This window comes from Rutidosis leptorrhynchoides, chromosome 4 (genome assembly GCF_046630445.1).
Source record: "Rutidosis leptorrhynchoides isolate AG116_Rl617_1_P2 chromosome 4, CSIRO_AGI_Rlap_v1, whole genome shotgun sequence".
In the NCBI taxonomy this organism is placed as follows: domain Eukaryota; kingdom Viridiplantae; phylum Streptophyta; class Magnoliopsida; order Asterales; family Asteraceae; genus Rutidosis; species Rutidosis leptorrhynchoides.
Window position 1 is genome coordinate 644,450,638 of NC_092336.1, and position 18,815 is coordinate 644,469,452.

General features: G+C 32.7%; 1 protein-coding gene and 1 long non-coding RNA gene across 4 annotated transcripts in view; both read right to left on the bottom strand.

Annotated features, from left to right (window-relative positions):
• Positions 1 to 14,969, bottom strand: part of LOC139843188 (glycerophosphocholine acyltransferase 1-like) — a 42,621-nt gene extending 27,652 nt beyond the window's left edge. Inside the window, 3 exon segments of the mRNA XM_071833254.1 lie at positions 13,870 to 13,978; positions 14,191 to 14,244; positions 14,923 to 14,969. Of these exon segments, the coding sequence (XP_071689355.1) occupies positions 13,870 to 13,978; positions 14,191 to 14,244; positions 14,923 to 14,969 (210 nt within the window).
• Positions 14,969 to 17,945, bottom strand: LOC139904371 (uncharacterized). 3 transcript variants are annotated; one of them, XR_011778761.1, is made up of 4 exons: positions 17,662 to 17,945; positions 16,864 to 17,574; positions 16,047 to 16,191; positions 14,969 to 15,398 (listed from the first exon to the last, which is right to left on the bottom strand). It is a non-coding gene; the product is annotated as an uncharacterized lncRNA (long non-coding RNA). The 3 variants fall into 3 exon arrangements; XR_011778760.1 differs by having other exon boundaries at positions 16,864 to 17,945; XR_011778762.1 differs by having other exon boundaries at positions 16,047 to 16,206; positions 16,864 to 17,945.
• Between the last annotated feature and the right edge of the window lie 870 nt (positions 17,946 to 18,815).

An 18,815-nucleotide genomic window follows, 5' to 3' on the forward strand; every position in this document is an offset into this window, starting at 1 on the left:
CGCATTCTTTTGTGCGATGATCAATATTCCTTAATTGATGTTCACACCATGAAACATCATTTTATTTATATTTCATTTCTCCCCCTAATATAGGGAACAATATTTCATTAAAGTGACAATCGACAAAACTTGCTGTAAAAACATCACCCGTCATGGGTTCAATATATCTTATGATTGAAGATGTTTCATATCTAACATATATTTCAATCCTTCTTTGAGGAACCATTTGTTGTGATTGTTCAATTAAAAATACACTGCACAACCAAATGTTCTAAGATGGAAAATATTTGGTCTCCACCAAAATTAAGTTGGTAATGGAGAATATTATAACTTGCACTTGATTTAATGCGAATTAATGTCACATCATGTAAATTTACATGTCCCCATATAAATATTGAGAGTTTTGTACTCATTTCTAATTGTCTAGTTATTAGCTGTAAGCGTTTATCTATTGATTCAGCTAAACCAATTTTGTGTATGCACATGAGCAACTGGATGTTCAACAACAATCCTTGTAGACATATAATAATCATTAAAAGCTTGAGATGTTAACTCACCAGCATTATCAAGTCTCATCCTTTTAATGGTGTAATCAGAATAATGTGTTCTTAATTTAATAATTTGTGCAAGAAACTTTGCAAATGCCATATTACGGCTTGATAACACACAAACATGAGACCATGCGTTAGATGCGTCTATTAGAAAAATGGTCCACATGATGGATGAATTGGTCCATATATATACCCTTGAATTCTTTCAAGAAACATTGGTGATTATTTCTCAATGTGCTTTTCATTAATCGCCATATGTGCTTTTCATTAATCACCATATGTGTTTTTCGTTAATCACTATATGTGCTTTTCATTAATCACTATATGTGCTTTTCATTAATCACCATATGTGATTTTCATTAATCACCATATGTGCTTTTCATCATATATCATTTTCACCATATGCGCTTTTAATTATATGTGCTGCGCTTTTCGTCATATGCACTTTTCATTATATGCGCTTTTAATTATATGCGCTGCGCTTTTCATCATATGCGCTTTTTATCATATGCGCTTTTAATCATATGCGCTGCGCTTTTCATCATATGCGCTTTTTATCATATGCGCTTTTAATCCTATGCGCTGCGCTTTTCATCATATGCGCTTTTTATCATATGCGCTTTTAATCATATGCGCTGCGCTTTTCATCATATGCGCTTTTTATCATATGCGCTTTTAATCCTATACGCTGCGCTTTTCATCATATGCGCTTTTTATCATATGCGCTTTTTATCATATGCGCTTTTCGGTGCTACATAGATATTTCTCATTTTCGATTATCATTTACTGATAATCATATCTATTATGATATATATCAGAGAAACTTAACAAATTTCTCTTTGATTTGGGAGAAAACAAGACATTGTTTACCAAAAAATTCGTACCATTTGGTAATATGAAATTTTTCCTTTTTCGTTCCTTATATCAAGTTTGCAAGAGCTGATATAGTATTTATAATTCCTTCATTTGATTTAAATCAATGAAATATTTCTTAGATTTGATCATAGTGTGTATGTTACTACTATCTGCAATACATAGGTCTTTACCATTTAATTGATGTTATATTTCAGCAGGATTCATACTAAAACTTCAAATAAGATAAGCAAATAATGAGTTATATTTCAGCAAGATAATCAAATTATATTACCTGCAAACAAGTTATAATCTGAAGTACATAAAAGATAACATTTAATAAAACATATGCGTTATGGTCTAAAACCATTTATTTATGAGTGATACATAAAAAAAACTAGGCATCTTAGAAAATTCAAACCATTCAAGTCTCAAGGTAGCTCAGGGTTAATTTAATCAAGATTTGTCAACAGATTCACTCTCGTTTTCTTTTCTTTTTGGGACTTATTTGTAGAGCTAAACAAGATGTTCATGTATTCAAGAAATACTAGACTGATGATCCACGTTACCAGATCATTAATAAGAATCTCCGAAATTCTTATAAGAGCGTCTACTAATATCTTTAATTTTATTCTTTCATGGATCACCGTTATTTTTTTTTTTTTTTTGATAATTAATATCGTATCTATCTTTGAGTATTTTCCATAATACACTTGGATTTTCGATCATATAATATGTAGATTCTAAGGACTCGTCAATATGTTTGCTAAGAAAAATACTTACTATTGCTTTCTCTTGTTCGGAATAATTGTTATTTTCATTCAGGGTTTCTAAAATACCGTTTGATTCGAGATGTTTTTCTACATTCATAACCTATGTTAAGTAGTTGTTCACACTTGTTCTAAATGAGCAAATTTAAGCCTTTTCAAATTCGACATTTTCTATTATCAAAAAGATGAATAACATAAATCATAATCATAATCAACTTCTATTCATAGACAAATAATAAAATGAAATTAGAATCATTTTAAATTCATAAGTAGCAAATAACAGAATAATGGTATGATTACAAATAATAAAACCACAAGGGCAGGATAGAATATAGGTTCACCCGGTGGTATATTAGCAACAATGATGATAGTTAATATGACCAATACAATAGGAAAAATCATCCTTGTGTGAATCATTTTTACAAAAAACTTTTTGAGAGTAGTAATCTGAAAAATGAAGATTGATTTGTGAAAATGTGAAAACGGAGATGTTTATTTTATATTTGAAAAATATAGTTGTTGTAACGTCGTCAGTTGACGTTAACAACCGTTATGTATATATGACCGTTGTAACGTCGTTAGTTGACGTTAACGAATAAAGTCACTATATCAAAACGCGTATGAGTAATATAAAGGACAAGATTTTTTTTCTTCTTATTTTAACTTTTAAGATTTACTTTTAATAAAAATACAAACTACTTTTTCTTATTTTAACTTTTAAGATTTACTTTTAATAAAAATACAAACTATTTTTTCTTATTTTAACTTTTAAGATTTACTTTTAAGAATAAACATTAGTATGCATGAAATAAATAATGATTAATTGCATAAGTAATCATAAATGTTAGATAACATATAAAGACCCCATCGTATTCGTATTGATCAGAATTAATCTCGACCCATGGTACCGTGTTGTCAAATGACGTGTTGCGTACATAAAGTACCGTGTTGTCAAATGACGTGTTGCGTACAATCATGAGGTCTTATTAACATAAATATAAATGTTAGTGAAGTTAATAAGAGTTAGATTACAGAAAATATAATTCAGGCGGTATAACCGACCATATATAACTTAAATAACATAAATATAAATGTTAGTGAAGTTAATAAAAGTTAGATTACAGAAATATAATTCAGGCGGTATAACCGACCATATATAACTTAAATAACATAAATATAAATGTTAGTGAAGTTAATAAAAGTTAGATAATTTCTTACCTTGATTAGTGACGTGTGCTTGCTTAGATAAACCTTGATTATACGGAGCACTTCGTGCTGATAACGTGTTATATTTCAGTAGGCTTATAACTACCTTTAGTGGTCTGGTTCAATATATTCAAATTGAAAGAACCAACAAAAGAGAGATGTGTTGTAGAAGATATAGGAGAGAAAGAGGTTGAAGAGAGGTGTGATGTATTTAATGTATATGTGTGTTTTTGTAACTTACATTATGCACATATATATAGTACAAATTTTACTATCCATATTTGACTAAATACCATCCATATTTAACTACTAAATTTACAACATTTACAACATTTTTAATACGTTTTAATGTTTTAAGTTTATTAAGTCAGCTGTCCTCGTTAGTAACCTATAACTAGTTGTCCACAATTAGATGTACATAAATAAATCGATATATATTATCTTGAATCAATCCACGACCCAGTGTATACACGTCTCAGGCTAGATCACAACTCAAACTATATATATTTTTGGAATCAACCTCAACCCTGTATAGCTAACTCCGACTTTACTGCATATAGAGTGTCTATGGTTGTTCCAAATAATATATATAGATGGGTCGATATGATATGTCAAAACATTTGCATACGTGTCTATGGTATCCCAAGATTACATAATATATTAGAATACATGTATAATACAATATAAGTTAGCTAGGATATGATTTGTATAGAATTGTTAATATTTCCCGTAGCTACTAAAATAAAAAAATATCCAATCTTGTTTTACCCATAACTTCTTCATTTTAAATCCGTTTTGAGTGAATCAAATTGCTATGGTTTCATATTGAACTCTATTTTATGAATCTAAACATAAAAAGTATAGGTTTATAGTCGGAAATATAAGTTACAAGTCGTTTTTGTAAGAAGTAGTCATTTCAGTCGAAAGAACGACGTCTTGATGACCATTTTGAAAAACATACTTCCACTTTGAGTTTAACCATGATTTTTGGATATAGTTTCATGTTCATAAGAAAAATCATTTTCCCAGAAGAACAACTTTTAAATCAAAGTTTATCATATTTTTTAATTATCAAACCCAAAACAGCCCGCGGTGTTACTACAACGGCGTATATCCGGTTTTACGGTGTTTTTCGTGTTTTCCGGTTTTAAATCATTAAGTTAGTATATCATATAGATATAGAACATGTGTTTAGTTGATTTTAAAAGTCAAGTTAGAAGGATTAACTTTTGTTTGCGAACAAGTTTAGAATTAACTAAACTATGTTCTAGTGATTTCAAGTTTAAACCTTCGAATAAGATAGCTTTATATGTATGAATCGAATGATGTTATGAACATCATTACTACCTCAAGTTTTCTGGATAAAACTATTGTAAATGAGAAAAATGGATCTAGCTTCAAAGGATCCTTGGATGGCTTGAAAGTTCTTGTATTAGAAAGATATCTTACTGTAAATAAGAAAGATTTCTTGAGGTTGGATGATCACTCTACAAGATTAGAAGTAAGCTAGCAAACTTGGAAGTATTCTTGATTTTATGAAACTAGAACTTGTAGAATTTATGAAGAACACTTAGAACTTAAAGATAGAACTTGAGAGAGATCAATTAGATGAAGAAAATTAAAGAATGAAAGTGTTTGTAGGTGTTTTTGGTCGTTGGTGTATGGATTAGATATAAAGGATATGTAATTTTGTTTTCATGTAAATAAGTCATGAATGATTACTCATATTTTTGTAATTTTATGAGATATTTCATGCTAGTTGCCAAATGATGGTTCCCACATGTGTTAGGTGACTCACATGGGCTGCTAAGAGCTGATCATTGGAGTGTATATACCAATAGTACATACATCTAAAAGCTGTGTATTGTACGAGTACGAATACGGGTGCATACGAGTAGAATTGTTGATGAAACTGAACGAGGATGTAATTGTAAGCATTTTTCTTAAGTAGAAGTATTTTGATAAGTGTCTTGAAGTCTTTCAAAAGTGTATGAATACATATTAAAACACTACATGTATATACATTTTAACTGAGTCGTTAAGTCATCGTTAGTCGTTACATGTAAGTGTTGTTTTGAAACCTTTAGGTTAACGATCTTGTTAAATGTTGTTAACCCAATGTTTATAATATCAAATGAGATTTTAAATTATTATATTATCATGATATTATGATGTACGAATATCTCTTAATATGATATATATACATTAAATGTCGTTACAACGATAATCGTTACATATATGTCTCGTTTCAAAATCATTAAGTTAGTAGTCTTGTTTTTACATATGTAGTTCATTATTAATATACTTAATGATATGTTTACTTATCATAATATCATGTTAACTATATATATAACCATATATATGTCATCATATAGTTTTTACAAGTTTTAACGTTCGTGAATCACCGGTCAACTTGGGTGGTCAATTGTCTATATGAAACCTATTTCAATTAATCAAGTCTTAACAAGTTTGATTGCTTAACATGTTGGAAACACTTAATCATAACAATTTCATTTAATATATATATAAACATGGAAAAGTTCGGGTCACTACACTACATACCAACAATAACTCTGAATCTAGCAATACAGCTAACGGCGCAAGAAATCGTGTAGGATGCTCCTACAAGGAATTCACTGCCTGCAAACCTTCAGAATTTGATGGGACCGAAGGACCAATCGGATTGAAACGGTGGACCGAGAAATTTGAATCGGTCTTTGCCATAAGTAAGTGTGATGAAGGAGACAAAGTGAAGTATGCTACGCATACATTCACAGGTATTGCGTTAACATGGTGGAATACCTATCTAGAGCAAGTGGGACAAGATGCTGCTTACGCGCTACCGTGGTCAGCATTCAAGCACTTGATGAACGAGAAGTACCGTCCTAGAACCGAGGTCAATAAGCTCAAGTCAGAACTTAGAGGGTTATGAACACAGGGATTCGATATTACTTCGTACGAAAGACGATTCACAGAATTGTGCCTATTGTGTCCGAGAGCGTTCGAAGATGAGGAAGAGAAGATTGATGCGTTTGTGAAAGGGTTACCGGAGAGAATCCAAGAAGATATAAGTTCACACGAGCCTGCCTCCATACAAAAGGCATGTAGAATGGCTCACAAACTAGTGAACCAGATTGAGGGAAGAATTAAAGAACAGGAGGCCGAAGAGGCCAGCGTGAAGCTAGTCAAAAGAAAGTGGGAGGAAAACGGTGATAAGAGTCACCAAAACAACAACAACTATCCCAACAATCGCAACATCAATTGCAACTACAACAAACGGTAAAACAACAACAACAACTACAACAATCATCCCAATAACAATAACAACCGCAACAACAACAACAATCAGAAGCAACTATGCCAAAGGTGTGAAAAGTATCACTCGGGGTTCTGCACCAAATTTTGCAACAAGTGTAAAAGAAATGGTCATAGCGTGGCGAAGTGTGAGGTATACGGACCAGGGGTTAACAGAACGAAAGGAACAAATGGTGTCGGAACGAGTAATGGCGGAGCAAGTAGTGTCGGAGCAAGTTATGCCAATGTAGTTTGTTATAAATGTGGAAAACCGGGCCACATTATTAGAAATTGCCCGAATCAGGAGAACACGAATGGACAAGGCCGCGGAAGAGTTTTCAATATTAATGCGGCAGAGACACAGGAAGACCCGAAGCTTGTTACGGGTACGTTTCTTATTGACAATAAATCTGCTTACGTTTTATTTGATTCGGGTGCGGATAGAAGCTATATGAGTAGAGATTTTTGTGCTAAATTAAGTTGTCCATTGACGCCGTTGGATAGTAAATTTTTACTCGAATTAGCAAACGGTAAATTAATTTCAGCAGATTATATATGCCGGAATCGAGAAATTAAACTGGGTAGCGAAATATTTAAGATTGATTTGATACCAGTAGAGTTAGGGAGTTTTGTTGTAATAGTTGGCATGGACTGGCTGAAGGAGATAAAAGCAGAGATCGTATGTTACAAAAATGCAATTCGCATTGTACGAGAAGAAGAAGAACCCTTAATGGTGTACGGAGAAAAGGGCAACACGAAGCTACATCTTATTAGTAATTTGAAGGCACAAAAACTAATAAGAAAAGGTTGCTATGCTGTTCTAGCACACGTCGAGAAAGTACAAACTGAAGAAAAGAGCATCAATGATGTTCCCGTCGCAAAAGAATTTCCCGATGTATTTCCGAAAGAATTATCGGGATTACCCCCACATCGATCCGTTGAATTTCAAATAGATCTTGTACCAGGAGCTGCACCAATAGCTCGTGCTCCTTATAGACTCGCACCCAGCGAGATGAAAGAACTGCAAAGCCAACTGCAAGAACTATTAGAACGTGGTTTCATTCGACCAAGCACATCACCATGGGGAGCTCCTATTTTGTTTGTCAAGAAGAAGGATGGTACATTTAGGTTGTGTATTGACTACAGAGAGTTGAATAAACTTACCATCAAAAACCGTTATCCACTACCGAGAATTGACGACTTATTTGATCAACTACAAGGCTCGTCGGTTTATTCGAAAATCGATTTACGTTCTGGATATCATCAAATGCGAGTAAAGGAGGATGATATTCCAAAAACTGCTTTTAGGACGCGTTATGGTCATTACGAGTTTATGGTTATGCCGTTTGGATTGACTAACGCACCAGCTGTGTTCATGGACCTTATGAACCGAGTGTGTGAGCCATATCTTGACAAGTTTGTCATTGTTTTCATCGATGACATACTTATTTACTCAAAGAATGATCAAGAGCACAAAGAACATTTGAGAAAAGTGCTAGAAGTATTGAGGAAAGAAAAACTGTACGCTAAGTTTTCAAAGTGTGCAATTTGGTTGGAAGAAGTTCAATTTCTCGGTCATATAGTGAACAAAGAAGGTATCCAGGTGGACCCGGCAAAGATCGAAACCGTTGAAAAGTGGGAAACCCCAAAAACTCCGAAGCATATATGTCAATTTTTAGGATTGGCTGGTTACTACAGAAGATTCATCCAAGATTTCTCCAAAATAGCAAAACCCTTGACTGCATTAACGCATAAAGGGAAGAAATTTGAATGGAAGGATGAACAAGAGAAGGCGTTTCAGTTATTGAAGAAAAAGCTAACTACGGCACCTATATTGTCATTGCCTGAAGGGAATGATGATTTTGTGATTTATTGTGACGCATCAAAGAAAGTTCTCGGTTGTGTATTAATGCAACGAACGAAGGTGATTGCTTATGCGTCTAGACAATTGAAGATTCACGAGCAAAATTATACAACTCACGATTTGGAATTGGGTGCTGTTGTTTTTGCATTAAAGACTTGGAGGCATTATTTATATGGAGTCAAAAGTATTATATATACCGACCACAAAAGTCTCCAACATATATTTAATCAGAAGCAACTGAATATGAGACAACGCAGGTGGATTGAACTGTTGAATGATTATGATTTTGAGATTCGATACCACACGGGGAAGGCGAATGTGGTAGCTTTCGCTTTGAGTAGAAAGGACAGAGAACCTATACGAGTAAAAGCTATGAATATAATTATTTGTACTAACCTTACTACTCAAATAAAGGAGGCGCAACAGGGGGTTGTAAAAGAAGGAAAGTTGAAGAATGAGATACCCAAAGGATCAGAGAAACATATTAATATTCGGGAAGACGGAACCCGATATAGGGCTGATAGAATTTGGGTACCAAGGTTTGGAGATGTGAGAGAAATGGTACTTAAAGAAGCACATAAAACCAGATATTCAATACATCCCGGAGCGGGGAAGATGTATAAAGATCTCAAGAGACACTTTTGGTGGCCGGGTATGAAAGCCGATATTGCTAAATATGTAGGAGAATGTTTGACGTGTTCTAAGGTCAAAGCTGAACATCAGAAACCATCAGGTCTACTACAACAACATGAAATCCCGGAATGGAAATGGAAAAACATTACCATGGATTTCATTACTAAATTGCTAAGGACTGCAAGTGGTTATGATACTATTTGGGTAATAGTTGTTCGTCTCACCAAGTTAACACACTTCCTGCCAATGAGAGAAGATGACAAAATGGAGAAGTTGGCGCGATTGTATTTGAAGGAGGTTGTCTCCAGACATGGAATACCCATCTCTATTATCTCTGATAGGGATGGTAGATTTGTTTCAAGGTTCTGGCAGACGTTACAACAAGCATTGGGGACTCGTCTAGACATGAGTACTACCTATCATCCACAAACTGATGGGCAGAGTGAAAGGACGATACAAACGCTTGAAGACATGCTACGAGCATGTGTTATTGATTTCGGAAACAGTTGGGATCGACACCTACCGTTAGCAGAATTTTCCTACAACAACAGTTATCATTCTAGTATTGAGATGGCGCCGTTTGAGGCACTTTATGGTAGAAAGTGCAGGTCTCTGATTTGTTGGAATGAAGTGGGGGATAGACAGATTACGGGTCCGGAGATAATACAAGAAACTACCGAGAAAATCATCCAAATTCAACAACGATTGAAAACCGCCCAGAGTCGACAAAAGAGCTACGCGTACAGTAAAAGAAAAGATATAGAGTTTGAAATTGGAGAAATGGTCATGCTTAAGGTTTCACCTTGGAAAGGCGTTGTTCGATTTGGTAAAACGGGGGAAACTAAATCCAAGGTACATTGGACCATTCAAGATTATAGATCGTGTCGGACCAGTAGCTTACCAACTGGAGCTACCTCAACAACTCGCGGCGGTACATAACACTTTCCACATCTCGAATTTGAAGAAATGTTTTGCTAAAGAAGATCTCACTATTTCGTTGGATGAAATCCAAATCAATGAAAAACTTCAATTCATTGAAGAACCCGTCGAAATAATGGATCGTGAGGTTAAAAGACTTAAGCAAAACAAGATACCGATTGTTAAGGTTCGATGGACCCAAGTTCACCTGGGAGCGTGAAGATCAGATGAAGAAGAAATACCCGCATCTATTTCTAGAAGATTCGTCAACACCTTCAACAGCTTAAAATTTCGAGACAAAATTTATTTAACGGGTAGGTACTGTAGTGACCCGAACTTTTCCATGTTTATATATATTAATTGAGATTGATATTTACATGACTAAATGTTTCCAACGTTTTAAGCAATCAAACTTGTTAAGACTTGATTAAATGAAATAAGTTTCATATAGACAATTGATCACCCAAGTTGACCGGCGATTCACGAACGTTACAAATTTGTAAAAACTACATGTTGTGGTATATATAGACATATATATATGGTTGACATGAGATTATGATGAGTAATTATCTCACTAAGTATATTAACAATGTGTGATATACATAAGAAATGAGATTACTAAGTTAAGAAACTCGAAATGATATATATAACGATTATCGTTATGATAACGTCTACTAAATACATATGTATCATATTAAGATATTGATACACTTTATATAACATGATAAAATGATATTTAAATATATCATTAAGTGTGTTAACAATGAACTACATATGTAAAAACAAGACTACTAACTTAATGATTTCGAAACGAGACATATATGTAACGATTATCGTTGTAACGATATTTAAATGTATATATATCATATTAAGATATATTAATATATCATAATATCATGATAATATAATAATTTAACATCTCATTAGATATAATAAACATTGGGTTAACAACATTTAACAAGATCGTTAACTTAAAGGTTTCAAATCAACATTTACATGTAACGACTAACGATGACTTAACGACTCAGTTAAAATGTATATACATGTAGTGTTTTAATATGTATTCATACACTTTTGAAAGACTTCAAGACACTTATCAAAATACTTCTACTTAACAAAAATGCTTACAATTACATCCTCGTTCAGTTTCATCAACAATTCTACTCGTATGCACCTGTATTCGTACTCGTACAATAAACAGCTTTTAGATGTATGTACTATTGGTATATACACTCCAATTATCAGCTCTTAGCAGCCCATGTGAGTCACCTAACACATGTGGGAACCATCATTTGGCAACTAGCATGAAATATCTCATAAAATTACAAAAATATGAGTAATCATTCATGACTTATTTACATGAAAACAAAATTACACATCCTTTATATCTAATCCATATACCAACGACCAAAAACACCTACAAACACTTTCATTCTTCAATTTTCTTCATCTAAGTGATCTCTCTCAAGTTCTATCTTCAAGTTCTAAGTGTTCTTCATAAATTCTATAAGTTCTAGTTTCATAAAATCAAGAATACTTCCAAGTTTGCTAGCTTACTTCCAATCTTGTAAAGTGATCATCCAACTTCAAGAAATCTTTCTTATTTATAGTAAGATATCTTTCTAATACAAGGTAATACTCATATTCAAACTTTGATTCAATTTCTATAACTATAACAATCTTATTTCGAGTGGAAATCTTACTTGAACTTGTTTTCGTGTCATGATTCTGCTTCAAGAACTTTCAAGCCATCCAAGGATCCTTTGAAGCTAGATCCATTTTTCTCATTTCCAATAGTTTTATCCAGAAAACTTGAGGTAGTAATGATGTTCATAACATCATTCGATTCATACATATAAAGCTATCTTATTCGAAAGTTTAAACTTGAAATCACTAGAACATAGTTTAGTTAATTCTAAACTTGTTCGCAAATAAAAGTTAATCCTTCTAACTTGACTTTTAAAATCAACTAAACACATGTTCTATATCAATATGATATGCTAACTTAATGATTTAAAACCGGAAAACACGAAAAACACCGTAAAACCGGATATACGCCGTTGTAGTAACACCGCGGGCTGTTTTGGGTTAGTTAATTAAAAACTATGATAAATTTTGATTTAAAAGTTGTTCTTCTGGGAAAATGATTTTTCTTATGAACATGAAACTATATCCAAAAATCATGGTTAAACTCAAAGTGGATAGTATGTTTTCCAAAATGGTCATCTAGACGTCGTTCTTTCGACTGAAATGACTACCTTTACAAAAACGACTTGTAACCTATAATTCTGACTATAAACTTATACTTTTTCTGTGTAGATTAATAAACTTAAGTTCAATATGAAACCATAGCAATTGGATTCACTCAAAACGGATTTAAAACGAAGAAGTTATGGGTAAAACAAGATTGGATATTTTTGATCTTTTTAGCTACGGGAAATGTTTAATAAATCTATGCAAATCATATCCTAGCTAACTTATATTGTATTATACATATATTCTAATATATTATGTAATCTTGGGATACCATAGACACGTATGCAAATGTTTTGACATATCATATCGACCCATGTATATATATTATTTGGAACAACCATAGACACTCTATATTCAGTAATGTTGGAGTTAGCTATACAGGGTTGAGGTTGATTCCAAAAATATATATACTTTGAGTTGTGATCTAGCCTGAGATGTGTATACACTGGGTCGTGGATTGATTCAAGATAATATATATCGATTTATTTCTGTACATCTAATTATGGACAACTAGTTGTAGGTTACTAACAAGGACAGCTGACTTAATAAACTTAAAACAGTAAAACGTATTAAAAATGTTGTAAATATATTTTGAACATACTTTGATATATATGTACATATTTGTTATAGGTTCGTGAATCGACCAGTGGCCAAGTCTTACTTCCCGACGAAGTAAAAATCGGTGAAAGTGAGTTATAGTCCCACTTTTAAAATCTAATATTTTTGGGATGAGAATACATGCAGGTATTATAAATGATTTACAAAATAGACACAAGTACGTGAAACTACATTCTATGGTTGAATTATTGAAATCGAATATGCCCCTTTTTATTAAGTCTGGTAATCTAAGAATTAGGGAACAGACACCCTAATTGACGCGAATCCTAAAGATAGATCTATTGGGCCTAACAAACCCCATCCAAAGTACCGGATGCTTTAGTACTTCGAAATTTATATCATATCCGAAGGGTGTCCCGGAATGATGGGGATATTCTTATATATGCATCTTATTAATGTCGGTTACCAGGTGTTCACCATATGAATGATTTTTATCTCTATGTATGGGATGTATATTGAAATATGAAATCTTGTGGTCTATTGTTACGATTTGATATATGTAGGTTAAACCTATAACTCACCAACATTTTTGTTGACATTTAAAGCATGTTTATTCTCAGGTGAATACTAAAAGCTTCCGCTGTTGCATACTAAAATAAGGACAAGATTTGGAGTCCATGTTTATATGATATTGTGTAAAAACTGCATTCAAGAAACATATGTCGATGTAATATATTTCTATTGTAAACCATTATGTAATGGTCGTGTGTAAACAGTATATTTTAGATTATTATCATTATTTGATAATCTACGTAATGCTTTTGAAACCTTTATTGATAAAATAAAGGTTATGGTTGTTTTAAAAATGAATACAGTCTTTGAAAAACGTCTCATATAGAGGTCAAAACCTCGCAACGAAATCAATTAATATGGAACGTTTATAATCAATATTAACGGGACATTTCACCTGCCACACCCTTTTACAGTCAAGTAGCATGGTCAAGGCCCCAAACCAAGCTCCAACTACTGCACCATGTGTAGGCAAACAGATCATATAATCAATCGATTTGATTGGCCTGCAGTTGAAAAGATACACATGTAACCATACCACATAAAAAAAATTAATATCAAACCGAAGTATTAAATAACTCTACTATCTGATTGTATTCATAATATGTACTGTACTTGTTCATTTGTTTTGATAGATGGATTTTGATACTGATCCCATGTTACTTATATCTATGTCATGCAGAAATCATGTGGATGATTCATATAATCAGGAAGATACTTTGTATGTGCAAATATACGATGCCAATCAACCAAAGATGAACCATATACGAAGCTGTAGGGACAAACCTGCAATCAAAATATGAGCAATTAGAAGGAATACTTGGATACCATAAATCACCAACACGAACATAGGCTATTGTAAAGAGTGGTAACTTCAAACTGTTCAACTTAAAACACCTTAATTCAGGTTAAATCATAATAATGCTAACTTAATAGAATAGGATACAGGTTAGTGTGTTAAGAGTAGACGTTGCCATAACCAAGTGTTTGTAACCTCCTAATTAGTTTTTTCTAATAAATTTTATCAATATTATAATAATTACTTTTTTTGATCATATCTTCGTATCTAATATATGTAACGTTTATACAATCAAAAAAGTGGACAAAATATATTAGCTATTCCCTCAGCCTGTCATGACCCATTAGACACCCTGTCCTGCATACCCTCCTTCGTCATAAACTACAAAGTACAAACAGAATAAAGAGACAACAGTAAGTCTTACGGTATTTTGCAGGTTGAGTATTAAATACCACTTGGCCAAAGATTCAAAATTAAACCATATAAGGATGCATCATTATATTTCTAAACAAAAGAGTAAATTCGTAAACTTTACACTCACGGTAAATGTGGACATCAGAAGCGACCAGTTGAAAGTTCTTTGAAAGTTATTTCTCGTTTCTCATTGTGACACCACTTAACACACATCCTATGAGAAAATTGTAAAATTACAACATTTTAGTATCACGCATGAGCCTGGCTTCCTCTTCGTCAGTCATGATAAAACACGAACGAAAGTCATGCCACAATTTTTATAATTTTCGAGATACAATAAACAACCAATGCAGGGTAATCTTATAGCTAGTACCATGCTACAACACATTCGCTACTATAACAACAATACATAATATATAAGCAAATGCATATCAAACGAACCCCCTTGATATAAACGTAAGTATTGCCATGAGGCCGCCATTGCAAGCACAAGGAACTTCAAGAGTCTAGATGGTATTTTCCTCGTGACACATTGACAGAATCATCGGCTCTTACATCATATTCTTCGGTTTCTTTGGTATCCGTAGTTGAAGCAGCAACACGACTGTTATGATAGTTTCAGAAAAATTGAAGGACTTCTAAACTTTTTGCAATCTGATAAAGACTTTTGGAAGAAAAGATTCTTTAATAACATGAATATATGTGATCTGAGTCTGAAAAAAATAAATAAAATGAAATCTAATTAGCTTAATTTTCACAATCACTCTAATTAACTTAAACCATTTCATCATCAAAAGATAAAAAAAAAAAAAAAAAAAAAAATCATATGTACAAAAAATTTCATAAAAATAAAAACTTTTAATTGTTTATGTAGTCTCAAAAGATTAAAAAAATGTTCATAAAAATCAAAAAATTTAATCGTTTATGCAATCACGTATTAATTTTATAAAACGGAACGATTAACATTAACATCAACAGTACATCTTAGCCTTAGTTTTGAGTCTCTTGTCATCACCACCCCACCACTCTCAAACTCATAACAACCGCCACTATCGCCATAGTTGTATGGCCCATCCATAATAGTATAAGTATCACTACACCACCACCCACCAAAAACTACTACTTGATTATGCTTTTTATTTCAAAAAAAAAATAATAATAATAATAAATAAAAAAAAATCAACTTTCCTCGCTATCAACTTTATTTATTTATTGAGCATATTTTAGCATACTTGTGTTTTTGTACGTCCAAAACTACATGCTTTGTTTAAGAGGTAGATACATATTTGAGTGATAGAAATCATAGAAGTGCTAAACTGCAAAGTCTATTGTCTAAGGAGCATAAGCATTTGATTTTGTACCTGTTGTCGTCTTGCATCCCTTGATCGAGGCAGCGCCTTCACTGAATATCTCGAGTCTCTTTTTGCAAGTGTGGCAAGCGTTATAACACCATGCTCTTCAGTCATCCACTTCGTCAACAGTTCATTGGAAAGTAAAGAAATCTTTCTGCAAAATCGCATTCTATTTTTTGGTTAATGAATGTAGTTGTTTAATGTTTTGTTGATTTACTTTGTAAAGCTGAGGTTTTTGAGCCAGCAAGTATGACAGTGTCTCACTGTTCCTTTTCTTTTCTTGATCGGCATTTTTGTATTGGGTTCTTTTTAGGCGAAGCGTTGGATTTGCGTTGTATTATTCAGTATACCACTATAGTTAATAAGTTTTTCATTAATGAAGTTGTTAGCTAGCTCTAAATATCACATCCTAAATGTGTTTATAACTTCAAATTTCCAGAAGTTAGCAAATGGATCAAAATAGACACTTATCGCCAAAATGGGTAAAAACTTACACGTTAACCAAAATAGGCTTAAAAAATCATTTTAAAACGCGATAACTTGCCAATTCGTTTAAGAAATCATAATGGGCGTATTCAAATCAACAAATGCTAAATTTGACACTAAATAATCTAAATGGGTCAAAGGGTTAAAATGGACGAACAAACCCCTTTAAAGTATATAACTTTCAAAATCATTATTTTAACCCGACTTCTTATTATTTATAACCAAACGCAAACCACTAATACCAATATATTGTCAACAAAAATGTAAGGTTTTCAGTCAAGCGAAAAGAAGAAAATTTATTTATTATTTAATAGCGGAAGTGAACAAAGTTGATAAGAACCTGATTTGCAGCAACAAGTTTTAAAAACTCATACTGCATTTTATGACCATGAAGCTTCACTCTGAATGAACGCATTTGCCTTAACACGATCAGTTTCCTACACAGTTAGTAGACACACATAGAATAATTGTAGGTTCTATGGATGTATCAGAAAATAATTTACACTATAAAATAACACAGGTGGTCAGTTCAACCATTTTTCTCGAATGAGTCGATATGGGTTGTGTTGAATAGACATTAACGTCTTTCGTTAGATAAATATATAAATGCCCATGCGAATTTTTCCACTTTTAATCAATTCTTTAGATGAAGTGTAATATAATGAACTAAACCTTGCAAATTAATTCACTCATGTCATTTTCAGTTGTATGTAACCCAAGTCAAACATACGATCAACACCATTCTCTTCCAGGTCAGACATGGCGCATATGAAAGAGTAAACATTAACTAAATACAAAATCAAAGACCTGACAAAAACGAAATATGATAAACTCAATTATTATATGACATAAACGAAATAAACATGGTACCTGAAATATGAACTTACATAATCAATTCAAACATCAAAGATTAGTTGTAACAACAATTATTCACCATTATCTACAAATTATTAGTAAACAAAAATTCAAACACTTACATTCAAAAGTTTAAAGGCATTTTATCAAACACTTTGTGGGCATAACCCAAAGCCAAAACATAATCAATTCAAACCTGTAAATTAAAAGAAACAAAAACCCTAACCGCTGACCCTTATCTATCGTCTCAAACAGCAATAGTCGAAAGGTGTAGCAAACGTACCTGATCTGTGAGTATTGAAGGAGTTGGCGAATTGAATAACAACTTAAGACCGATATCTGCATAGATGTTAGGGGAACGTATTAACGACGTCTTCTTCATCGACATTCCAGTCACCGGAGATGTTTCCGGCGGTCTCAAAAAATTTGTCGTTAATAGAAAAAATGTGTACGGTATTGTCAAGAAAAACATGAAAGATTCATTGGTGGTAGTTGTGTCGCCTAATACGGCGAGATGAACACACAATCGAAGGTGAACAGGATGTGGTAGTTTTCTTTTTTGAAGAGAGAGAGAGTAACAGAAAAAGGGGATGATTTGATAAGAAAAGTCATGAGCGACCCCTAATAAAACTGATTCACAAGGGACTTAGAAAGACACGTGTAATTTTTTTTATTATTTTCAGATTTAATCTACTTTTAATCTCGTAATTAGAAGGCCTAATTAGGCCCTAAGCTACTGACACGTCAGACTTAAATTACCGATTTATGTATGTAGATGATGATGATAGATGATAGATAGATGATGATAATTCATTAATATGTAGAAACGGATCACCACCATACTGTTAAACCAAATGCTCATTGGTTAGTTTAAAAGTTTTATTTGCGTACAACATTATTTTATAAACAAAAAAAAAGTCTTAATTCTTTTCTGTATATATTTTTGAAAATTGGGTAATTTTATTTTAAGGATATTCTAAGAAGATTCTGTTTTTCAAATAATCAAATGATGGAACCTCCAAAAGATACTCTACATTGATCCTTTGTTCTTTTTACATATCCTAAATCCTATTTTCATGTCGTTATTGCACATTTTGTATTCTCTATAAGATGATAAAAGTTTTCAGCTATTTAATTTAGTTTAGGTTATTCATCCAGAAAAGAATGCAAAGGAAAATTATAAAATATTTGAAATCCTTGAAAACCTATCCGCCTATCGCATTATATATTAACCTGGATGGTGGCTGCGCATTTATGATTGTATGATTTGTTAAGGTGTATTACCTGAATCTGTCAACTAAGGTGTATTATCTGCATAATCAGGTGTATTATCTGCATAATCGTTTAAGATGTAGTATTTCTCATCACCTAGTATTATCGTAAATCAGATTCTGGTCATGTTTTTCACTAAAGATCTACGTTCTAAGATTTTGAGGT